Source organism: Condylostylus longicornis, unplaced genomic scaffold (assembly GCF_029603195.1).
Source record: "Condylostylus longicornis isolate FDR11 unplaced genomic scaffold, ASM2960319v2 ptg000013l, whole genome shotgun sequence".
Lineage (NCBI taxonomy): Eukaryota > Metazoa > Arthropoda > Insecta > Diptera > Dolichopodidae > Condylostylus > Condylostylus longicornis.
The window spans coordinates 654,561-682,331 of NW_026577982.1; the positions used below are offsets into that span (position 1 = coordinate 654,561).

General features: G+C 24.8%; 1 protein-coding gene across 2 annotated transcripts in view; it reads right to left on the minus strand.

Moving 5' to 3' along the window:
• Positions 1–428: 428 nt before the first annotated feature.
• LOC129619385 (plastin-1) overlaps positions 429–27,771 on the minus strand; it is a 41,246-nt gene continuing 13,903 nt past the window's right edge. The window contains exons 1-6 of one of the 2 annotated variants that reach the window (XM_055534636.1): positions 7,376–7,540; positions 3,750–4,649; positions 3,482–3,692; positions 2,929–3,207; positions 2,590–2,843; positions 429–2,406 (exon numbers count right to left, since the gene is read on the minus strand). In XM_055534636.1, the coding sequence (XP_055390611.1) occupies positions 2,209–2,406; positions 2,590–2,843; positions 2,929–3,207; positions 3,482–3,692; positions 3,750–4,649; positions 7,376–7,450 (1,917 nt within the window). In that variant the 5' untranslated portion in view covers positions 7,451–7,540 and the 3' untranslated portion in view covers positions 429–2,208. Of the gene's footprint in view, positions 2,407–2,589; positions 2,844–2,928; positions 3,208–3,481; positions 3,693–3,749; positions 4,650–7,375; positions 7,541–27,771 lie in introns of those variants that run through there. The other variant, XM_055534637.1, reaches the window with a different exon arrangement.

The following is a 27,771-nucleotide window of genomic DNA, read 5'->3' on the forward strand; positions in this document are numbered from 1 at the left end:
TATGTATACTCGTACATATGTAAAAAAAAAAAAAGGTTGTATTAAATCTTTTGATTTTTAAAATTTTGTAATTAGTTAATAATAATTTTAATATAATATAATTCTTTAATTATTTGAATCTTATATTTTTAACTAATGGCAAAAATTAAGTGCGTATTCTATTTAATTATAAATTTTGGTAAATTCTAGTTAAATATAGTAGTACAATATTAAATTATTACATAATTAATTATACATATAAAACAATCAAACAATTTTTATGAAAATGGAATATTTTTAAATACAAAATTGAAATTTATTTCTTTTAAAATTCTTTTGTGTCTTTCAAATAAATATTTAAATATAGATATAATATGCGTAATTACTTAATTGGGTGATTTATAGTTAGTAATCTTATACAATATGTATATAATAATTTTTATTTTATAGTAAATTTATTAATTCATATTATTAATGTACTTTATAGTTCTACAAAAACTGAAATATTTCGTATAAAAACTTCGTTTCAAAGAGAAAATGTAACTATACAAAATTTTAAACATTTTTAATTTACATAATTCGTTGAATATTATAATTTTATAAAATACTTTTATATATTATTTTCACATTAATTAATTAATTATAAAAACCCTTTATGTATGTGTTTTTTAAAAACCTAATTTTTATACATTGGATCAAGTTGAAATTGCACACATTAAACTTTTATACATTATTATATGTTTTTTTTTTTGTAAATTACTAAATATATGTATGTTTATCCAAATTAACGTACATAGTAAAAATTACATGGAAAGAATTAAGTTATGCAAGTTTTATAAAAGAAACTGAATGCTTAATAAAAATGAAATGATAAAGGGGCAGTTCACTTTTTACATCGCTCTATATAGATCACTATAATCTTTTTAAATGATTTTTTTTTTTATTTTGATAAATAAATATATAAAATTAAATAAATACTTGAAAACCAAAACTTGCAAATTTCAGCATATTAATATTTTTCTGGAAGCTGGAAAAATCTGAATTAAAATAGGGATAGATAATGCTCAATTATTTATTGTTAAATAAATAAATTATTTTTTCTATAACATCTCTGAACATATTACAATCATCTAAAATTGAATTTTTATTTTTCCAATACATTATGTTGCTGATATTTATAATACAAATATTTTATTTTTTTCATAGTTCAATATTATAATAATAAAATATATAAAAATTTATTCACATTTTGGTAAAACTAAAGAACATTGTATCCAGAATGAAGACTTACATAAATAATTATTTAAAAATTGAATTAAATTTGAAAAAAAAAAAAAATTTAAAATGAAGAAAACTGATTTTCTTTTCTAAAAAATTATTTTTTACACCTTGATGAAATGGGTATGTTGAGCGCGATTACATATTACCAAAAATAGTGTCTTTTTCGAATCAAAGGAAATGTTTTGAGAAATTACAGAATCATTTTGTAAAATTCTTTTTAAATATTAAAAATACTTTTTTGAAATGTAAGAAAAACATATACATTTTAATTTTAAATCATAATTTGTTTAAGAAATTTGTACAAGATTTATAGCATGTATTACAAGTGTAGTAAATGTATTCAAAACTATTAGTTTAATAATTATATTTATTTATTTATTTATAATCAATTTCTTTTTACCAATTCCTGCTTGGTATATACAATTAATGAAGTTTAATATAAAGTTTTGATTTAATGAAATGAAGACAAATATTTAAAGCAATTATTGTAATTATGTAGTTAGCAAACAATCTTATGTTTTATATTTTTTATTGATTTTTTAATAATGCCGTCTGTTGATTAGTATTTTTTTTTTTTTGCCGTACAAAAATATCATTCCGTTTGTTTAATATTAAGTTACGAATAAATTTTATATTATTTCTAATAATTACTTAAATTCAATGCTTTTTTGTTTTAAAATATTTATTCATTCTATTTTTCATAATTTTTTCGTCATTTTGCCACATCCGCTAATAATACAAGGCTGCAACAAGTAAATTAAAAAATATAATGCATGCATAAATATTTGATTGACTTAGCGTGATTCAACAAAAAAAAAAAAACAGATTTTTTTTTAATTTATATACTACATACGCTTTTTTATACTTAATATCCTTTATATCTTACTTATTATTAAATTCTTACAAAAATTATCGCCAATAAGCACTTTATAATATTAATTTACGGTTTTAATTGCTGTTAAGATTATTGACATCATTGTTTTGTACACTATCCATATTAGGAATATAATCCATCGCCATTAGACAAGCAAACACGGTCATTACCATTTTAGGTTTAACTTCAGTGATATCCTCGGGTAAAGCATAAACACGTGCACCAATTTTTCTCGCCATTGAAATAGCATATTTTGCATTAGCCAAATTGTCCTAAATTATATATTTAATAAAGAATATTTAATTGAGTATAATTGATAATTAAAAAATTTTGTTTTTTACAGAATGGTTAATTAAAAAAAAAGACATGAAGAATGAATACAATTACAATTTTTGCCACATTCCGAAACGATATTTGAAAATCATTTAGTATATAAAATAAAAATTAATACTTACTTCTTCAGTACCGCCTTGTCGAACTAATTCGTAATTAATGCTACCTTGTTTTATTGCATCGATTAAATCAATAACAACTTTAGCATCAGCAATTGCGGGATCTTGAAAACTTTTTAAACTTGTCGTTTTACCAGCTGATGCTAATTTGTTATTAACCCATTGAACAATTTCCTTTTCGATAATTGGATTTCCAGTATTGCATAATCTTGTTAAAATTGATAACGTATATGCTCTCATTAATTGCCAAATCAAAGCTAAAATATTAAAAACAAAATCAAATAACCGATTAAAGTTTTAAGAGTTTCGAATTGGAAAAGCTATTTGAAGAGAAATGCTTACCAAGTGTCAACGTGGCATTTCCTTCACTCAAATCCTGTCCGGCTATTCCAACTAATGAAAACCTCAATTGTTTACCCAATTCAACAGCATAATTACAATTTTCCAATTTCTCCATGAATTTTCTTAAAGGTGTAAATCTCTTGTGCACTCTATTCCAATTAACGATGCCAGGTTTAATTATATCGAAAAGCTGGAATATTACAAGACCATCTGCTAAATCTGAATATAACCAATTGACATGTGGTGCAACACCCATAGAGTTCATCCAATTTCGATACGCTATTAATTATACAAAACGCAATAAAATAAGTGAAACTAAATAATTTTGGATGATAAATAAATCTTATAAACTAAATAAAATACATTTTAAATTATTTTTTTTTATACTCAATAATCTAAATACTAACATAGATAAACAAAATTTAAAAAAAAATCAAAAGCAAAATTATTTGGATATAAAAACGTAGTATGCACACCCAAGAGTATTATTACATTTCTATCCTCTCTCAAAGTAAATAAAAATCACATTTACAGACATAAATTTAGAACTCACTCTTTTCTTCTCTGGTTTCTTCAATTGTTTCAAAACCATCAATTTGTTCAGGTTTATCAAGGCCTGGATGATTGTTAAATAAATTGGCAACAAAAGCTAAATTTAATTTATAAACCCCGTTTACCACATCTTGCGGTGTTAAGAAACTTCTACAATTTAATTTTGCTGCCTGTTGCAACATAATTTCCGCACGAGCTGCTAAATCTGATTCCTAAAATAAAAACTTTACATGTCTGGTGTAAAATAAAAAATTAAATAAAAAACTTACTCTCATCGCTTCCATTGTTACACCAGCTTCATTTGGAGCAATTTGTTTTAATAAATGTGAATAAATTTCCGAATCAACAATATCGTTTTGAAAGTTTGTACATCGCTTTGATATGCCAGCTCTTTCCAAATGATGGTTAACCCATCTCAACAAAATCGCTTCCGGAGATAATTTCATTAAATCTTCTAATCTTTCACCATCAAATAATAAACCAGCTAATCCTGGACAACTATCCAATGTAATATGACTAAATAAACCGATCCGAATTATTTGCCATAACAAACCCAGTACTAAATGTGGTTTCCCTTTAGCCAAATCATGGGCATCTATATTAACAATATTACAACCAATTGCTTGCGATGATACTAGAGCTAAGGTTAAATTTTCAAATTCAGTATAAACAGTTAAATTTTTCTTATTTATAGCACGTTCATCAATTGTATCCGGGCATGAATGATTGATTATTTTACATAATAATATACCATCTTTAATTTTTTGATATAAAAATTTACCCTCTGCATCAATTGGCAATAAATGTTTTAAATCAGGATCGGCACCTAAATTTGAATTAATCCAATCGGAAAATGCTAGTTGTTCTTCTAAACGTACGGAATGTGTTGTACCCTCAGATGATATACTGGACATACCACCCAATGTTTCTAAATTTTCTTTTTTCGATACGACTGTTTTAAATGTACTAGCGACATCTTTTGATTTTAAATCTAAACATAAATTTTCAAATTCCTCATATGATAATTTGCCTTGGTTTGTTGTTCGTGATTTATTTGTAAATTCTTCAATCATTTCACGTACTTGATAGCCAGGTAATTTGAAACCTACTTCATCCAAGGCTTCTTTGAGCTCTTTCAGTTCTATATATCCATCATTATTTTTATCAATCTGGAAAAATAAAAATGAAAAATAAATAAAGATTTTGATATAAATAAAGATTTTTGATATTTTCCATTGTCGAAATTTGAAAAGTTTTTTTTTATTTACAATAAAATGAAAGAAAATTTAATTTTTTTCATTAAAAAGTTTACAATAAAGAATTTTTTCTATATTTTATAAAAAATAAGTACTATAACCGAACAAATTGTTAGCTGCTAAATGTGTTATAAGGAGAGTTTGTTATGTAGAGATTTTACATGCTGAATTATATTGGTTCTAATAAATATTATGGCAAAATATACCTTTGGAAATTAACAGGGAAGTTTGCCTCTGTAATTCATTTTAAATTTGTGCTTTGTACCAATTAGTAGATGCCTGTAATTCATTTGGTACTATAAGAGCAGGTATGGTAAGAATCGATAAAAACAAGAATTTATGTTAATTTGGTTATCGTTATAATTTATAAGGATAAACAATATATCGCACATTTGCGAGAACAATGACATAACTTAAAATGCAGAGTCGCAAACTTTATTTTATTACTATTATTACAGAAAATTTGTTCATATATGCTTGTAGAATAGAATTTATAATTACCACGTAATAATTATTTTCGAAAAGGTTTTAAACTTTGAGAGTCTGTATTCGGTTTCGGTTTTTAAGATTCAATTACTTACGTTTTTTAGCTCAATTACTTACGTACTTATCAAATTTTTTTTACATAAAACATAACTATTTTAACTCTAAACTGATTTATTTATTGTTAAAAAAATACAAATTAACTATAAATACGAAAAAAAATACAAAATTATCAATAATAAAAATTTTTGATAAGCTACTTTTAATTACATGCTTACATAATTCAATTAGATAAGATAATTATAAATGTACACGTATAAATATCAAAGAGTATCTAATCACATAATATAGATTTGAATAATTACCGTCTATTTATTGAAGTATCTTATCTATTTATTTCTTATTTAAAAATAAGACGACAGTAAGTTGTAAAATTAAATATTATAGAAATTATACATTTTATATGTATAACATATAAGTACATATTATGTATTTATAATTCTTACGCTATTACTATATCACATAAATAGCCATTTAGTTTAAATTTGGTTTAAACAATTTTAAGAATATGTATCTGAAATATCTGTATGATGTGCCTAATTTTTTAATTTCTAATCTTAATAAAATCTAATTTTTACATCTCCAACATAAAATACACAATAACTTTAACATTTCAAAAAATTAGACCCAGCAATATTGACAAAATTTGAAAATTTTGAACTTTTACCTTTGTTTCTGCTTTGGTTTCGATCGGTTTTAAATAAATTTTTAGTTAAAATTATTACTTTTTAAAAAATCTACATGTTCCTTATTTCGGTCCTATTAGTAAACCTAGTCCGGTACGTAAACAAGCTATATAAATTTATGTAGAATTATTATAGACACGAATCATTTGGTTTAGGTATATAATTAAATATCCTTTATCGGTTCATGTTTATAAAAATAATTTGTTTTGATTGTTTTTGGTACATTTCGGAAAATGAGTGTCCCTAATTCGATCCGAAATTTTTTGAATTATTTTAAATAAATTAATAAAAAATAATGGCAAAAAATATATAAAATTAGTAAACAAACCTAAATCAGGGCTCTGAAACGTAAACTATGACTTAAATGCATTTATTAAGTGCAAAATAATGAAAAAAAAAAATTTTTGAAAAAATATGTGGGTAAAAACTAAAATTTAAATTAAAAACATTGAGGTTCTGGACTCGAAAATCAACTAAATTATAAAAAATATATTTTAAAATATATTTTAGTTTGATTTTAGTACATTTACTTTATAGGAAGTTATTTAAAAAAAAAACGCAATAAGATCGAATTATAGCCGTTTATCTTACCATTTTTATTTCATAGTGATATTTAGTCGTTAATATAAATAAAATAAATATTAAAAATTAAGAATAAATTATGATAAAAGTAAGCGTTCCTTAATTAATTTTTAATATAAAACCATTATTTTTTTTGCAAAATTTTATGTAAATAAAGTTTTTTTTTAATATCATAACATTTTTGTATCAATTTTATTAAATCATAAGGTACTTTGTATTAAATATTTGCAATTCAATTGGTATTTAATTACAATTCTTTTGATATATAGTTAAATAAGAGTTTTTGTCATCTAATGAATAAATCCGCTCTCAGTACATAAAATCAAATGCGTCAGCTAAAAAGAATTCGAAAACACGGTAATAAATTCCACGGAAGCGTTGTCAACTTTTTAATTTACATATAATAACTTAATACTTAACGATTGAAAAGCCAATTAAATATAAGAAACAAAAAATACAAAATAGTTCAAAAAAATATATGTAACACTTTTATATTAATAATTACAAATTGAATAAATTTTAATTTGAATTTTAGCGAAAATTATATATTGTACCAAAAATAATTATTAATTTCAGTACATACATATACAATTTTCAAAAAAAAAAATTAACACTTTAAATCAAATGACAACTGCAACAAATGTTATCACATAAGTTTACATCTCGAATTTTTCGTGACTATAATACCACAACTGTCAATTTAACATGTCTTTTCGCTGATTTCAAAATTTAAAATTCATCAATAAATTATTTTAAATTATGCATTAAACTGTTAAAATATGGCTGCATTTTTTTATTACATACATATATATATATATATTTACATACTTTTGGAATTTTTTCATGTACTAGATCTCGATACTCGTTAACCGTTTGATATCTTTCAATACCGATAATATCCATTTTTTTTTGTTTTACTAAAAAAAAGAAAATATTCACAAAATCCGTTAAAAGTAGAAAGAAGACCTTATTAACTTTATAATTAAACCGGTAGAACTAAAATTAAATGAAATAATTTTTGCAATAAAAGTATAAAAAATGATTAATTTTATATGTTTTACTTATTGAGTATTTATAGATCTTATTGATAAATCATAGATAACAAGTAATACTTATAAAAGCTAATAAGGTTAAAACAAAAAAAAAAATATCTAAATTTTACATGTGAACACAAGTATACAATATTTTATACATTTATACAATCATATGACAGATGATTAATCGAATTACTAGCAATAGTACTTATAATCATATGATTAATTTTGTATAAAAAACAAATTTTTTTGGCATAAAAATCTATGTGGTTATTTCGACATCCAAAAATTTTTAAATAGTTACTTAAAAAAAAATTAAATTGAATTATACAGCAGAACATGGTTAAGTTACAAATACTTAAGTGCACAAAACCTTTCGAGTATACTTTTTTTCCGATTATTTCATGTCGGGTATTTTCAACCTTTCGAGTACTTTTTTCCAAAAAAATTTTAAGTCCAATTTGCGGAAAAAATTTCTATATCAATTTATTCGAATAAATGGATATTTTAGTTTTTATTTTGCTCATAAACGGCACTACTCAAAAACAATATTGAAATAGAAGATTAAAAAATTCATTAAGTTTAAGAAGATTTAAATCATTCATTAAGAAGATTAAAAATTCATGTATTGTCTAGTTTAGCGATAATGTTGCAAAAGTTTATGAGAATGTCTTTTAACACTTCCTTCAAATTTTATGAACTTTAGCAAGCTTTTAGTTAAAATATTAAAAAAATAAAATCAAAAAGTAGTTCAATCGAACCTGAGATGATACGCACGTGTACCATTAGATCGACATCTTGTTAAAAATAATTTATTTACACTACGGAGAAAGTATACGGATACAGACAAAATAGCACTGTCAAAACAAGTCAAATTTTTTTATAGTGAGCTTATTTGTAAATTATGGAAGTTCCAAATTGAAGAACACAAGCTCAAGAAAGATCAGTATGGAGGGAAGGTGTGACGAAGCTCTAGGCTGTAGCGCCAGATGATGATGATGAGTTTATTTGTATTCTTAAAACAAATTTAATTACCATATAATTAATCCTGAAATTATTATGATGTGTAGTTTCTATTTTTAATTTTTTAAATAAATCTTTTGAGTTCTAATTTATTTTTTCTAGATTTTATACAAAATAATTAAGTGAAATTTATTTAAGTTTTATTTGATAAAGGACTTTTGCCCGATCGATGTTCATTTCATCATGTTTTACTGTATACATTATATATAACTTTGATACACATAAATGTATACATACGTTATATATGTAAATATTATTGTCTTTAAAATTTAAATACGAAAATTTAAATTTATTATTAAAAGTTTAAACTTTTACCGACCGTATTGTGTATACAATAGGTAGGTTATGTGATGGCAACAAATTTTGCGTATCGAGTTTTCTGTGGGAATGCACTTCTCCATAGTAGGGAAGTGTAAATAAACTATTTTTAGCAACCTGTCGATTTGTCGGTCTGTGTGTCCACGCGTGAATCTCAAGTTCGGCTGAACCGATTTTGATGGCACGGATTGATCAACTTTTGGGATATATCAGGCCTCGGGAACTGCACTTTTTAGCGGGCTTGTTTTACATTTTTGAACATTTTGAAGAAAATATTCAACTGATTTACTTGAAATTTCATACATAAACTCAGCTCGACCGTCCGCGAGACCCGCTAACTTTTAGAAGAAATCAGGTGTCAGCAACTGGACGTTTACTTCGGGCCAAATATACATTTTTGCGTATATAAAGAGAAATAATGGATCGATTTTATTGAAATTTAATATTTAAATTCTTCGTATTAAAACACTGAACATATAAATTTTTTGGAAAGATCAGGGATCGAAAACTGATTTGCGGGCCGATTTTACATTTTTCAAAATTTCATTTTGAAATTTGATATTTGAGTACTGGTTGTTACCGAAACTAATTGACGAGCATTTAAGGGAATTCGGGTAGCACAAAGCGAAACTCTACTAAGAGCCAAATTTACATTTTTCTAGGTATGTTAACTATAAGCTTACTAATGCCCTAAAAATTAGAAAGAAGTATTTAACAGACATTTTTACAATATTCTGTAACACTTTCACTTAACTAGACAATACACATTGCGGTCGGTTATGTGCTGACCACATCAGATTTTTTTTCTTATGATTACTTTTAAATTTTTTTGAAATTTCCATTCTAAAAACGGTTTAAGATAGAAAGCATGTTATAGAGATAACATGCTAATGTGGAATAGATATATTTATTATATTTTTCACGGCTTTTAGCGCCTAAATATATACGTACATATATAACATACTTATTATAAACTATAAAATAAAGCACTTTATTTTTGGGTTACCTATATAAAAAGGAAAATGGCAAAGGTAGTTTCATATACTTATTGTAATCAAACGTAAAAAAAAAATAGATCAAAAAAATAATAATGAATCAGTGTTTAAACAATTACAGTCGTAAAAGTATATTTTTGATATACTTATGCATGCATGTATACGTATAAACAATTCACATCTTAAAAATAAAAAAAAAAAACTAATTAAATTGTACACAGCAGATCATGGGTCGGCAAACTATGATACAGAAATCAACGAAAAATACATTTTTGTTAATTTCAAGATTACTCATTTTATACCCGTAAATGAAGAACAATAAAAGAAAACGAAAAAAACAGACAAAGATTTTGCAAAGACAAAAAACAGATGCACAGATTCTGAAAATCTATTTCAGTTCAACTATCATGAATTCCTGGCAATACAAGCGACTCAAGAAATGAAAGAGATAGACATAAAAAATGTAAAAAAGGCAAATTGAAAAAAAAACAAAATATCGAAATAATAAGAAGAAGTTTTCATTTTTGAGCAAAAAAAAAATAATAAAAAAAAGACATTTTGACAGGAATACGAATATGTTAACTATACCGAAAGTTAATGAGATCCTTATGAATTAATCTTAAAATAATCTTGAGCATTAAATACCTAAACTTTAGTTGATTTTGATTCGCAGTACTAAAAGCTTGTCAGCTAATATTGTATATGGTATATTGAAATTACAAAGAATCGCAATCAGACCAGAAATGAATATATAAGGACTTGATCCTTTATTTCAGATGAGTTAGATAACCTAATTAAGGTACTTGACATTCTCGTTTACCAGGTATTTTAGTCCTGCTCGTTGCCAAAGCTGGACATGAATCAAAGATAGGTCATCCTTTATTCCTCTTCGCCTTATCATCAAGATCCAGCCATGGTTATAATTTTTTGACTAAAACACGTTACGAAGTCTCTCTTTGCATAGGTAGAACTTCAAGAGTATACGACATATTATCTTACGAGCACGTAGTAAACTTAGTCATAAATTTTCGTAATTTCAGTTTAAATGGAGTGCACAAAAAGATAGATAGGTCAAAGAATTAGCATCATGATAAAAATAATTTAAGGCAAGTTGGTAATACCTCATAATACCTCATTGTAGAAAACGCGTTTGCTTATGAAAAAAAAATATACTATATAGCGACAATAACATTAAATCATCAGCATACATCCGGCCGTGGACCCGTTTACAAAACTTCTACACCCTTGAAGATACAGGGTTAAAATTTCACATATACATAAATCTTTACTAGAAACTTATTTTCTTTCGTTTTTCACGTATCTCCTCCCCCTATAAAAGTTCAAGCCACATAAAAACCTTAAAATGCCATTTTTTGAATATTTATTTAGAAGAAACATTTTTCGAATTTTATTAACGCAGAAAAGTAGTGTCGGGTTTTTTCTACAGCGGCAGAGCATAATTAAATATTAAAAAACAAAATAACTTCTAAAATTAACCGATATATGTTATAAAAACCGTTATTTTCCAATTTTTTATATCTTTTTTCTTGTATACCGTAAATTGTAAGAGTCTAAAATACCAGCAGCTTTTAGATGCTAGTAAATAGTTTATTTCGTTAAAAGAAAATTTTTTCCACCTCCATCCCTTCTCATATTATCACGTCTTGAAATTTGGAAAATTTGAATGTTTGACTACTCATATTTACGAAAGTGCAAGCTTTTTCTAATTAATATAAATGCAGAAAGCTAACGGTAAGTTCCATGTCACTGAAAAATATAATTATTTTTCATAACTAACGTAATTAACCCTTAAATTCGAGTACTATGTTAATGAAGCTTTAAATTTTATTTTTACCTAATCCTAAATATATGCAATATTTGAAATATTTCAGAATATGAATGAAAACAACTGAAATAATGTAAAAGCTAGATTGTTTTTAACTGGAATGTTTAATAGCTATAGATTGTATTTTCAAGTTGTTGAAGGGAAAAGTGTTACACTACAAACCACTGGTTTGAGCCAACTTAATTGTTTACAATAAATTTAATTATGTAATCAATTTATGATATCTGTATGCCTACACTACTATTTTTACAATGCAAAAATATAAAAAAAAAAAAATATTAAAAGCGTGATGCCATGAAAAAACACAAATAATAAATAAATTAACATTCAATGAAGTGACAAACTTCGAAAATATTTTTCTATTGACTTCGTATTAAATTAAAATTTTAAACATGTTTGTAAGTGTACATATATTAAATATACAGAAGTATGTATGTGCATGGGCTTGTGTTACAATAAATATAGTAATAATAATATAAGTAGAGGAGTATAATGCATTTAATATTCAAAAACACAATGCAAATGTAAAATTTTTTTTAAAATTACATAAAAAGAAATAAAAAAATTTAATTTAATATTAAAGAGAGTCAGTCAAACACGTTTTCTAATTTATTTTTTTCTTTATTATTTATTATTGTCAACAGTATATATGTATATATATATATATATATATATATATATATATATACAGTGCTGTGAATAAATATAGACTCAAAATAATTTTTAACGTTTTTTTTTTTATATTTTTCAAATTCAAAAAATTTGTTACGGTTTCGAATAAAGGGGAGTCCCCAAAAAATTCTCATGTACAAATATTGAATTTTTCTTTCTTTAGTGATAATTTAATTGTGATTAACGTAAAGTTAATGTGATATAGATGTGAATAATTATAAACTCAACCAGTAATTAAAGACTTTTGGCAGAAAAATATTTGTGTTTTTAGGTATTAATGGAAGAAAATAGAACCAAAAAAGGAAAATAAATCAATTTTTATATATTTTTTTATGTATAGAAATTACAAGCAATTCTGAAAAGATGCCACGAGGAAAAGAGTTAAATGAGATAGAGCAACAACGTATTCTCGATTTAAGAAGCTGTGGAAAAACGCAACGGGAAATTGCAGTAATTATTAACAGGTCCCAGGGAGTAGTTAAAAACTTTTTACTGAAAGGTAAAGAAAATTATAAAGCCAACAAGCGTCCAGGGCGTCCTCAAAAATTAAGTGACACCGTTAAAAGGGCTGTTTTAAGAGAAATGTCGAAAAATGGGACTTCATCTTCCAAAGTTGTAACCAAATTTGGTCTAGATTGTGATTCTAGTTTAATTAGGAAATTGGCTGCGAAATCAGAATATCTGAAATTTCGCAAATGCATGCGAAAACCGAAGTTAAAAGAAAAGCATATTGTAGCAAGACTACAGTTCGCTGAAAAGTACATACAAAAGCATCACATGTGGAAACATGTAATATTCAGCGATGAGAAAAAGTTCAACCTAGATGGCCCTGATGGTTGCAACTTTTATTGGCACGATCTCAGAAAAGAACCAAAAGTTTTTTCAAGAAGAGGCCATGGAGGTGGATCAGTTATGGTGTGGGCGGCATTTTCTAAGCGTTTAAAGTCGGAGATTGCATTTGTTAGTAGTAAAATGAATTCTGTGCAGTATCAGGGATTATTGGAAAATTATCTTCTCCCATTCATAACCTTGACAGAGGACGAGAAAGTAATATTTCAACAGGATAACGCACCAATTCAAAGAGCTTCCACAACAATAAATTGGTTTAATGACTTTGGCATTAAATTGTTGCCATGGCCGGCTTTAAGTCCTGACCTCAACCCCATTGAGAACCTTTGGGGCATCCTAGTGAAAAAAGTTTACGACCCAGAAAAGCCTGAAATCGAAAATATTTTCGAATTAAAGCAGCGAATATCTGAAGCCTGGAGAAATATACCAAGGTTGACTTTAAAAATCCTCAATCGAAGTATGGCCAATCGCTTGATTGAGGTTATTCAAAACAAAGGCAACTACACGTCATATTGAAAAATAGTCGTTAAGAATAGTTCATTTTAGTATAAGAAAGTTCTTTGAGTTTATATTTTTTCACAGCTTTTTGTTAAGTTTTTTCAAATTATGAACATCTGTTTTTAAAATAAATGAAAAAAAAATTTAATTTCACTTTAAAAACTTTTATTTAGAACTAGAATCATGTTTCAGTTTAGTTTTGACGAATTGGTGAAAATATTTTAACTTTTTACTTAAAAATTTGTTTGAGTCTATATTTATTCACACCACTGTATATATATATATGCTTTTTGTTATATGGTTGTTATGGAGTTTTTACAATTATTTCTTTGTAAATACTTATTCAATAATTGAAAAAACGTTTTGAATGAGCACCATGAACCACAAATTCTTAAACAAAAGACGAAAAAGAGTTTTAAGTTAAGAGTTAAGTTTAATAATTTTATAAATATCTTAATTTTTCAAAATTATTTATATGAATTTGAATTTTATTCAAGAACATCTAAAACAGCGATCAAATCTAGTAAAAATTTTATATATATAACGACCCGAGACTATTAATTAACGTATTTATGAGATTTCATTTAAGCGCGTATAATACTTTACATGTATATATAACAATTTACGAGTATTAATTTCTCAAAAGAAGTATAATTCAAGAGGATATTTATGTATTTCTGGCTTCTACACAATATATTAAAACAAAAACCAGTTTTTAGGCCGTCTTTAAACAGCCTTTAAACTTCATTTTCTTTATTTAAATGTTACAGTTGAAAAAGTTTACAAAGTATTACGTTTAAATTATGGAATGAATTTTAAAATTTAAATTATCAAAATCGTATGTTTCAACCTTTGTGCACGATATTAATCTTTGATAACTTACCGTCAACCTTGTTACAGTTCATTACCGATGTGATTAGAGTTTAAGGCAGAAAATAGCATGAAAATATGTAGTTTATAGGTGAAAAATGTAAAATAAGTCAAATGCGTTACCAACTTGTAACACTGTATTCCGAACATGTATTTGTCATTATCTTCTTTTTGAGGCACTCTTTGCCTTTTCCTGTACATTCAAACAATATAGAATCGAATGCTCGTCAAAATTTGTGCATAAACTATTATTGAACTATAGATACTTCGCCTAAGTTAACGGAGTTTTTAGAATATAGAAGGAATACATAACATAATAGACTCCTAAAAAGTTTATCTCAATATTGTTTAGGTCAACTTTTAATTTGACTTTTTCTTTTCTTACTTCTTTATTTTTTAAGTGACAATTAATTCCAATTGAATAAATTTCAATTACATATTTGCAAAATTGCACTCTGAATAAAAATCGGGTCAAGTACAAAATTTAACATAATATTATTACACTTACATATACATACATATTTATTTCTTTTTCCTGGTCAAATTTTATTATTCAAAGAGGCAAATACCATACTATATAATAGTTACTGTACATGCATAAGTACTTAAATATTTTATTTGAAATATGCGAAAAAAATGTTATAAGTATTTTTTGTTAAAGTCTAATTTTAATTTACGCGTACTTATATAATAAAAACTTACTTATGTATGTAAATTTCATTTTCATTATTTCATTTTAAAAATGAAATGTTATACTATGTTGTATAACAATAAAATCAATGTAACATTTATTAAATTTCAATCGAAATTAGTGTTACACTAAATGTATCGATTCTGTCATGAATCTGCTATCGGTATTATAATAGCAGCATCCTCTTGTGTCTCACTACGTTTACTTGGTAGTTAATAGTAGTAAGAATGCAGTATTAGAATGTTTGAATTAATTGTTGTATATGAGAAATAAAAGAAAATCACAATTTTTTTTTTTAAATTCTGAATTTTTTTTTCCGCATAAAGCATATTTTTGTTATGGAGGCCATTCATTTAGTTTACATCCCTTGCATTGAAAAATTTCTTTAAATAGTTTTATTTTTACAGTTTTTTTATGCTTATTATAAACATTTTTCAGTTTAACATTTAAATGATAAGTGCACTTGCATTTTTAATTTTTGTTTTTACACATGTGCTCGTTTATTAATTTTTTTTTTTGTTTATATAGCTTTGTGATATCTTAATATTGTCTTAGAAGGAGAGAGAGGGATAGAAAGAACACGTTCCTCTATATGTATGAATGTATATGATAATATGTAAACATATGTTTACATAATAAAGATGCATTTTGAAAAACATGTCAGACCATAATAATTTTCAATGTCAAAGTGAATTTTCTATTTTCTTGGAATGTTAAACTCATCATAAAGTTGAAATTTTAACACGATCTTAAGTCAAAAGAAAATTGCAATAATTTTATTTAAGTAAATGATTTTATAAATTTTTATTTTCAATAAAAAAAGAGATGAATTTGCCATCATATCTTCCATTTCTATGTTTTAAAAATAGTGGCACCCTGACATAAAAGAAAAATTTTTTTTTTCATTGATATTCCAATAAACATTGTTTTTGTTTACTTATAATCTAAGTATTGTACGGTTAACGTCACTTTAAGGGAGATTGACACAAACGTTATTAAATCATTATTTTTTCTTTGTTTGTTGTCATAAGAAAGTCATTGAAATGTGTTATTTTTCAAAACAGTTTTTAAAACACTATAAAATTTTTGAAAGTAAGTAGTATGCATGTGATTAATTTAAGTGGTATAAAATTTTATTCACTTAATATACAATAGCTGTTATAATTTTATCTGTATTGAAATTATAATTAAATGTTTTCGTTATCTTAAACTATCTTGAGCATATAGAATTAATTTAATTACACCATAATAAAAAAAAACAGCAATCAACAAAAGACGAACAACTATAACAATTATTGAATTTAAAATTTGCAATAATCATTGCGTTTAATTATGATTCTTAAAACAGCACCATTAAATTTTAAAAGCTAATTTTAAAAGAAAGCAACTAATTTAGCTAATCATTCTATAATTTCATGAAAACGAAATGTTTTCAGTGTTAAAATTATTCCCTTATCGTATCCTTTTCTCTATATATGACTATATCAAAATGTCCTGGCATTGATTTTATAATCGAATTTGATTACGTATTTTACGGCACTAATACAACACCTTTTCCTAGAGATCATTGTTTACATATGGGATTCACGTTATGGCTCTGTGTTGGAATAATCCAAAATATTATAGTTAAAAATATAATTAAATATTTTAAATGGTCCTATTAATCGTAAAATTCCATTAAGCTGTTAGGGCTTTTTTTTAATTTTTGTTGTCATCATGATACAATAATTATAATGTATCATTCAATAAATACGACAGCAATGTTTTTTAAAACAAAATATTTTCAATTGGAAATTTCCTAATTTATATACATATATAAATTAATTCATTAGTATATTATGGCCTGAATTATTGTTGATACATAAATTGAAGATATAAATATAAAAGAAGTATAAAACTAAATTACTAATTATAATATTAAAACTATTAATTATAAAAATAGCAACCCTGACACTAAAATCATTTAAGTATGCAACATTTTTTTAGTTTAGAGAGTTTTGTGGAATTTCGTATCGAACTATACAACTATACTATACTGTATCGATTTAATTAAAATTTGACAAAATTTGTAAAAAAAAGCCCAATTTCTATAAACCAAATAACAACTGTTATCTGTATATGTTAACGTAATCTGTATATGTTAATGTTTTTTATTAAGAATAAAAATTTCAGCATATTCTTAATAAAAATGAATTTTTCGCATGTTTTTAAATACGTTTAACACATTTTACTGGCAAAAATATGAGAAATAGAGGAAAATGTTATATGGGTTAACTTTTAGATCTCATCGTAGCGCATCGAAAACAAAAAAAAAATAATAACAAAAATGTTCGAAAAATTTCGAGTTACAGACGATATTTTAGTTTTATTGTAAAAAAAAACTAAAATATCGCCTGTAAAACAAGCTCCTAATGACAAGTCTATGTTGTATGGTCCTGTAATTATAAGCATTTATTTATATGCAGAAAAAGTCCGGTATCATTTTTTTAACAGACTGTAGCTCGAAAACGAGTATATCTACACCAGGCCCCCGCCCCGCCACAATACAAATTTTTGCTGAAAATTGACCAAAGAATCATTCCTGAAATTATTTTCCTTAAAAACCTTATGCGAAACACCCTGTATATGTGTATGAAAATATTTCCTAAAGGTATTAAAGACATATACTAAACATACCTTTAAAATATAATTAATAAAATTAAAACTACTTTTGTGTAAAAAAAGAAAAAATCAAAAAAAAATTACACATTATATAATTGAATTAAATAAAAGCTATTCGTCTTTCGTATGATGTCATAGAGAAGGACATTTTTAACATTATTTCACATACATATATTTGGTAATATAAATAATAAAGTACAGAATGGTCATTTTTATAATATCCTTAAATATTTAAATACAATATTTATTCGTTGTATTATTTCATTTTCTATTATAAGGTTTCACTTCCAAAACAAAATATAAATTAATATTAAAGAGGACATAAAAAAATTTAATAATTTTGCAACATTTACAGCTAATTCTATATATTTCGTTATATTATTCTACATATTGTAATATGTAGAATAATATATTTACAGTTAATTATTTACTGTTATATTTACAGTTAATTCTGTACATTTCCTAGTTCTTCATGTGATTTCATAATAAGAAATTTTTAATATGAAGTTCACATGAAGAAATAGGAAGTTAAGCATTGAACCTTATGTAAGAAGAACATTATTAATTTTCAAATATAAATGAACTAAAATGGAATTAAAACTTGTATGCAATGAGTAAAATAAATTAATAAAATGATACCTAATCAATGGTTAAATTAAATTATTTACAGTTGCTTATTATAAAAGTAAATTATTTATAAGTATATATTATAATATATTAATACAGTAGAATCCGGTTAATATAACATTGAAAAATGCACAGAACTTTATGTCGTTAACCTAATTGTGAAAATAAACAAAATCCTTTTAATATCACATTTTGTAAAAATATACGTAGTTTTTTAAATTTCCAATAATTTGTGAAAATAAATAAAGGTAAAATAGCCTTACGATACAACGTTTACGATAAATATCACTATATCACTTTGTTATCCAATACTCGCAACATGTTTCTCTTTTCCCCTTTTTAGAAATACTCAATATATTTTTAATGAAGTTGAACATTTCTAAAAAGAAGAATGGATGGTTTTAAACGAGGTTTTAAAATTAAAAGAATTGCTGTTATCCGATTACATATTCGTGTAACACTATATTTAGAAATTTTTGTTTGATGAAGTCTTTTTAGATAAGCGAATTGTAATTCTATCCAGTGTGATTTTGTGCGGATTCCACTGTATATATTTAAATATATATATTATGTATAATATTTCAAATAAATTTATGTTTATAAAGTTACATATAAATTTGTACAGTATATAGTATACTTTAAGAATATAATGTTATATACAACGCCCCAAATTAGTTGTATTTGTAAATACATACATATGTAATATACTTTTACAAATAGTATAATTAAATTTTGTTATTAGCATATTTTTGAGGGGAGCATATCACTGATATACTTATCAGTGATATGCTCCCCTTAATTACTGATATACTTATCAGTGATATGCTCCCCTCAAAATCATTGTTACCATTGATACCAATTATAAGTAATTAAGATTACAATCGTTTTTCGAAAATTAAACAAAGAGTATCAAGTTAGAATATATTTTCTACTATAAATGTACATAATATTTATTATATTATATCCCATTTTATGAACACACGCTTTTATATTGCAATATTCCCAATGAATTCATTATAATTTAGGTTTCTTTTTTTTACCAAAAAGTTTTATCCCTACATATTTTTTACAAGCATTTTCTCTAATAAAATTTTTATCTTATCACAAATTATAATGTTATTAGAATATTATAAATTGATAACATAATTTCTCATGAATGATAATTCAATAATAATTTGAATTTAAAGTGTAATTAAGTTTCTCCTACTTTATATATTTTCTACTTAAAAATCGTTTTATTAAATTTTTTCGCTAGAAATTTGTAAGGACTTAAAATATATAATTTATTATTTAATTACATCTGATGGTCAGGTCATTTTTTTCTATAAGCTCTTTTTAAAATCTCGTTTTTAGCTTCTATAAAGCGAAGGCAAAAAAGAAGTTTTTTTTAGTATATTCTTCTGATTCTTTGTGTTGGGGTATTTAGTTAGTTAATTTTGCGTTCAAAATACTTCTGACAGCATAGATTCTTTGTTCATACCTGGGAAATTCGCAATAAAAGTCCAAAATTTATGGAAAACGTAAGTTTTTGTATATTGTATATGTAATTTTGTTATATTGACCAAAGTAAAGGCGTCCATATTGTTCAAAATTTTAGATCAGTAGAACTGTTAGGTAACATATGTCTCAACTTCACTACAAATGAAATGTTATGTGTAATCGTCTTTACAAATGAAATTGTATTCCCTTGTCTCGACTCTTCATATGAGGCGTTCAGTGCCTTTGAGGGCAATTTGACATTTTTGCAAAAATGAGTTATTATGTTCAATAGAGCTGTAAAAGTCTAAAGAATTGTTTTATATTTTCAAAATACTTAATTGCTCCTGTTTTCTCTCTATTTTGAAATAAGTTCGCTTTTGCTTTTAAAAATTTTCTTAAAAATTAAATATTTAGCATTTTAATCACAATTTACTCGAAATGTCATTTTTGCAAGTAGACCACTAATGCGCTAAACGCCTCATATATAAAATGACGATTCAAAACCAAAACTTAAAAATCTTATTTAGTCTTCTGACGCGTTCACTTTGGCGTTGAACACATTTACTTTTTTGTGTTGGTACATATTTTGAATGTATGTTGACATGTTCATTTTGATTACCGCACTTAAGTCTTTTACATTCTAAACAAGTTAATTTTTTTTTGTATTTTATAATCTAATCAATAAATTGAAATTACACAATTATACTGTGTAGTTGTTGTATTTTTCGTTTTACACAAAAATTTACACTCGCTATTAATTAAATTTTTATATGCCATAAAATCAGTGAAAGGGTATAAGCTCGGTCTCTTTAAATTAAAATTGATAATATCGTAGATAAAACGTTCTTTTTTTTGTGTCTTACTTTGTAATTTAATAGAAAGTTGTTTTTTTTTCGAATTCTATTATTAATAAAAAGTAAAATAAAAACTTAAATGCGATTTTTCACTTTATTTCTTTTATTTATAATTGAAATTTAAATAAAGAAAATAAAATTCAACTTTTTCTTAGTTACCTACTTCATTCAAGTCATAGACAAAAAAATTTTTACCTAAAATGTTTTCATTTTTCTTTTTTGATTTTGATGAACTCATCAAACCGTTTCTAAATAACACGATATCTTAATATTCTTATAAGATACAACGTATGTGTGTATTATGTATTCTTATACATGTTTTATACTCATACATGTTGTATATTCATACATGTTGTATATTCATACATGTTGTATATATGATAACTTACTTGAATGATAATAAGAAATCAAATATTATGCTATCACTTGACTTAAAAAAACAAAAAAGCAATTCATTATTACTTTATTTAACTATAGTCGCTGTTATTTTTATTATAAACTTATAATATTTGCCGGCAACATAACTTTATAATAACAAAACAACGTAGAAATGTTAATGAATTCAAATCAAATTGATGGTTTATAAAGTAGTACATTTTTTGTTTATGAACGCTATTTTCGCAGAGGTATTATAATAAGCTGAAGCGATATATTTATTAAAATTGTAGAAATATACGTTCCGTCTGTCCGTCCTTCTGTTCCGACGATAACGAAAAACTAATTGCGCTAAGCTCATCAAATATTCACGAACGATTTACATACAATATTAAATACCGTAATTCTATTTAAATTGGAAGTGATTGAGCCAGTGGGTCGGGTAGCTGCCCCACAACTTTAAAAGTTATTTGAATATAAAATCTCTGAAATTATTAAAAAAGTAATATCGCAATTTTGCACAAGGGCTGTTATGTATTTATAAAAAGAGAAATTATACTGCAATTATAGTGCTGAAATTTTGCAATCGATCAATTCTATCTATTCTCGTTTTTTTAAAATTTCATATTTCAGACCGACAAAATTTTACTTTCTACAAAATTTTTATAATGAAAGCGTTGCAAATAAATAAAATTTCGCTTTCAAACACGACGTACCTATATGACGTGTCAATGTGTGTATGTCCACTTTTCATTTGACTTGTACGTTTTTCTACCTATTCAGGCAATAAGTAAGTAATTCAGAACGGAATTCAACTCAAAGGAAATTTCAACACATTATTATTTAACTCGTATGCATGATAGCAGCTAAAGTATTCGATACGAACGATTCTACGACAATTTTTATCAAAAATTTAAAATTATCTACTTATTGATTTTTCTTATTACCTATCTGTTACATGTAGAACTATATAATATACATATACATACATATACATAAATATATGTGCGTTATAATATTTTATGTCTACAATATACTGAATGTTTTCTTTTCTCGCGAATTCAAAATTGTTTTTTTTTTATTAAATATAAGTCCATTGATTATAAAATACAAAGTAAATTATTGTCGTTCGTTATCAAGTAATTTTCAGTATTAGAAAAAATTACCACCAAGTACAAATAAAATAATGATGAATAAAGTTATTCATTATAAAAATGTAGATAGGTTCACTACTTAGGAGTACTTTGCCTAACAAATACATATATAACTGAAATATACTTATGAGTATACATAAAATATCCCCCAAATAAGGACAATAATTATAAAATATATAAACTGGTAGAAATAATAAAAACATAAGAGCGCAGATATGATGTAATATTTGTCTACTTATTCAAGTGTCATATCTCTGAGTTAGCTACCAAAAATTTCATATTGGGCGTTTCAAATAAAAAAAGAAAAAGCGATAAAAAAAAAACAGATAACATGGCGGAAAGGGTGCGACAGGGTTAAATATTATAATTAAAATGTTAAATTCTTTTCTCATGAACTTGTACGTTTGTATTTAGTTATCCATATATGTACATTAATATATATGTAAATAAATATAAACAGAATAATATTACGTATTTAAATATGTAAGTTTAGTTTAACCTGCAGACAAGAACAACCACGTGTTTGAAATCAATTATAACCACCAATATTCGTTTATTTTATGTTTATACAAATTTGTCATTTATAAATACATATATACATACCTATAATGCTAACTGTACGTTACATACTTTTTTACATATCGCAAATATGTACATACGTAGGCACATTAAAAAATTACGTAGGCAAGAAAAAAAACAATTAAATTTCCACCTAAATATATGCAATTTTTATTAATTAAATACATGTCTAAAATATTGATTATTTTCTATTTTAGGAAATTTTTATTAATAGCTAATTATTTTTGTATATTCTAATAGAATTATGAATTTTCATTTTTATTTTTTAAATTATAAATGATTATTAAATAGAATTGTTAAGATTAACAATATTTATTGGAAATAGCCTAGCTATATTCTGTTATAGCAGAATAACAGAAAATTCAGTTTTTTTTTTTTAATTTTGCATATTTTTGGGAAAATTAATTGATTTTTTAATTTAAAATAAAGCATTTCATATTAATGTACATATTATGAAGTACATATGTATATATATATACTTAAGTATGTGTTTAAATTTTTAAATTTAATAAATCTCAAAAAAGGATAAATTCAAAAGTATCTCCTTAAATCAATTTGATTTGAAAAATTTTTGAAACTAGTAAAATTGATAAGAACTCTAACGTTCAAATTTCTAACAAAATACGTTGTAGACATTGTGATCCAAAATCGTAGAATAAAAATTAATACAATGTAGGAAGATCTAAGTTGCTAAAAATATGTTAAATTTTAACTACGCAGTAAGAAAGCAAATATTGTAGTGAAAAAATTTAAACCTTAATGCAGTCGTTTTTAGTTTTTTAGATACTGTATGTTAAACTGTTGTAAAACTTTTTCCACTGCATTTTAAAGTGCAGTGAAGAAACGATTTGCTTAGTAAAATAAAATAGCTTATGATAAAAATTTGCCTATGATAAAAAAATAGCTTTGAATTTGAAAATTTTTAATTCTGAAAATTTAAAATATAAAATTACAATTCTAATTTTATTTATTGGTTTTTTTCATTTTTTTTCAATTTTAAACTCTATCTGCGTAGGTACTGTATAAATAGTGTCAGAAAGATTAAAACATTTATGTACATAGGTATTTTTATTTTTTATTTATTTCATACCTGTTTTCTTTTAACAATGAAATTCTAAGAACATAAAAGAAGTAGAGTAAAAAATTTATCGACATGAAAGGTAAATTAAGTAAAAAATAATTAATATTTTATATTTAATTTCAAATTTCTATACCATCTATCATAATCAATTGTTCATCATACATATATATGTATGTATGTATAATGAAAAATACAGAGTGTTTTACAAAAAGCTACAAAAATAATTTCATAGATGACTACTTGATAAACTTAAATAGCTAAAAAATACAAATATGGCTGGAAGTTCGCAAATATGGTCATTCCTGAACTAGAGCTTGTGCAAAAAATGGCTACTAGTTTTTCTTTTTTAGAAATAACACTAATATCTTTAAAGTAATAATGTACAGAGTAACAATCTAGAATTTGTTTTATGCAGAGAAGTTTATGCTCCTATATTTTTTTTAATCAAACAATGAGAATTTGAAAACCTATCAAAATGAGAATTTTGTTTGAGTTTTTTTTTTTAAACACGAAATATCACGAAAGTTCTCGCTATTTTTTTTTTTAGATGAGCTGCAATGAGGTATAAAAATCCCCCATATAATATTTTTCACTGCTTCTCTCTTTACTTTTCAAATTTATAGAATCATCATTGAAATTGGAAGAAAAAGCAAATATGAAACACTCCGTATATAAATATATTCACACGTACATTTATAATACTTAAATAGAGCAAATTTACTTATAGTTTTTTATTACTCTTTTTTTTCTTATGTTTTTGGTTTTAATAAAAACATGACCTAGTTATTTGAAATATATGTACAAAAGTATGTATGAATATATGTATGAAAAAGACAAAAGAACATGTAAATGCATTTATTATAAATAAATTGAAATTGAATAAAATAAAAGTGTGAAATGATTATGTTAGAATTGCAAAAATTCACTGAACTATAAAAAAAAAAACCAGAAACATTCAAACATAAGTTACAATATAATTATGAATTTCATAAAAATTTATACATTTTAATGTGGAAAGTTACAATATCACTTTTGTGATATTCATTACTATGGAGGAAATCTGAAAAATTATTTAAAAGAATATTCAGTTTTAAGTATTTGTATTTTACGTTCAATCACATTCACTAATCACTTATTACATTTGAAAATTTCCTATAAATTAAAAACTTCTTTAAAAAAAAGTGCAACAATATTTCGGTAATTTTCTATACTACTTTCTTGAATAATAAAATGTAATCGATAATGTAAAATTTCGATTTGAAACAATCGCATCTGACAATCATCTACTGACAATCAACAATTTGTGCATTGTGAAAAAAACATGTGCCTATCAACTCTCGATATAAATTGCATGCAACCGGTTGAAAATTAGAACTTGTCTTCTTAAGAATACAAGTTCTGCATAAAATAAAGAACTTATCCTCTTCGAAATGTTCCAGTTTGTGCAAAAAACAAAATCAGCAGTTGAATTTTTTTTATTGCAAAACTGCCAAAAAAGTTTTAACGATATGACCGGCAATTGAGATTATAAATTATGTGACATATATTTTTTTTTTCATTATCGGTTACACTGCAAAAGATATCAAAGCGCATTTTACATTATCGGTTTCACCTACAATCTACTTAGATTTTAGGAAATGTTCATGCTACAGTTCTCAAATTTACAGCTATTACAGTGCTCACACACAAACAGTTATAACACAGCAGACACAAGCAGTTTGTCTTGTTTTTTAATTAAAATTTTTATCAGAACTTATTTACATGTATTCAAAAATATTCGATCCTATAAAGTGATTTCCTCTTTTTTTTCCCCAATTATGTCCAAAATTAAATTGAAAAAATTTTTTTATAATACTAAAAAAGAGCGTATTTTTTCCAAATGTTTTAGCCAAATTTAAAAGGTTAATGAAATTTCAAATACTTAATGACCTGTTGTTTCCATTATCACACACACATGACATATACTTAAATTAGATACCAAAATCAATTATGTACACCTAATGTATATAAATTTATCAAGTGTACATAATTGTTACTATAGAAGTGATTGAAAAGCAATAAAAAAAAACAATACCTTTTACAATGCGTTTTTTAACAATGTTTATAAATAGTTACCGTACAGTTATTCAATAGAAAACAAAGGGGAGATATGATTGTAGTTGTTATGTTGCTATACTCGTACTAGATTAGACCCTCTATGCCGTATAATAATGTATATCTTTATATGAATCTATACTTTAGTTGATTCGTTTCAACAAGTAATTAATTAATTTTTTTTATTTTAGTTTCTTTACTTTTAACTTCTTTTATCTCTTTTATTACCATTAAAGTTAAGATAATATGATATTTACGCGTGTTCGTATTTATACAAAATTTTATGAAAAATTCCAAGTAGGTATTTGATCAAAACTTAGATTATTAGAATTTATTTTTGCAATCCTAATTTTTAACTTAAATTGAAAATGTTTTATGTAAAATGAAAAACTGTTTTAAAAGAAAACGAGAAAAAAATGTAATTGATCATTTCGACTCTATGATGTGTTACCCGTATGCCATAACTGATTATCGGCCACACTATGACTTTAATTAAGTTCAACATTTTGTTATCGGCTAAGTATATTTGACTATTTATTCGGGAAATAAGGAATTGAAAATTCACATGAATTCATAACACCATTCGAACATACGTTCGAAAAAAATCGGAAAAAATAGTTGTTTGAATTCATATATTACCATATTAATTTATGCAAAACTTTAGTACTGTAATTTTAATAGTTTCTAAGATATGATCAAATAATTGTTGAAGTTGTAGGACAGCTACCACAAGGAATCAAGAAATTTCATTGGCTTTTATCAAATATAACAGCAGCCATAACAACTGCTTGTAGGAAACGTTGATTGTGCGAACCATAACACTGCGTCCATTATTGAAATTTTTGACGGACAGACATGGTTAAATCGACTCAGAATTCGATAGTGATCATAAGCACACACTTGGCTAATAGACAAACGGGAAGGCAAATTTATATTACCCTTCGAGCTAAATGTAAATACCACAAGTTTAACGAAAATTAACTACTTAATTAAGAAATAAATAAAATTGCAAGCAACTGTAGGGTTACAAGCGCGGTTGCATCGCTTATGTTTAAAACAAATTACTTATTATAAATATTGTGAACAATTTCTCATTAAATCTAATAATACACTAAATCAATTATAAAAAAAATTTAAGGAACATGAAAAAAAAATGTAACATACAAATCCGCTGGTTAGTAGAAATGTAATTTTATTTAATGGTAAAGTTTTCACTTTCAAAAGTTATATAATTATTTCTTATTTACAATATTAATTTTAAAACTATTTTTGTATAAGTAAGCAATTTGAAAAGCAAACTTTTTTATTAAGTGAAAGTTTTCAATAAAATCCCGATAAAATGAAAATTTTAATTATAATCTTAACAATTTTAATAATCGGAAATTGGTAACAAAAAAATTTATATATGCAAATGTTTACATACACATATATTTATATATATGTACTTATGTAATGAAAATTAATTTTTATTGAAATTGTCACAATAAAATAAAGAAAGAAATATTCGATTTTGTCAAAAAGAAA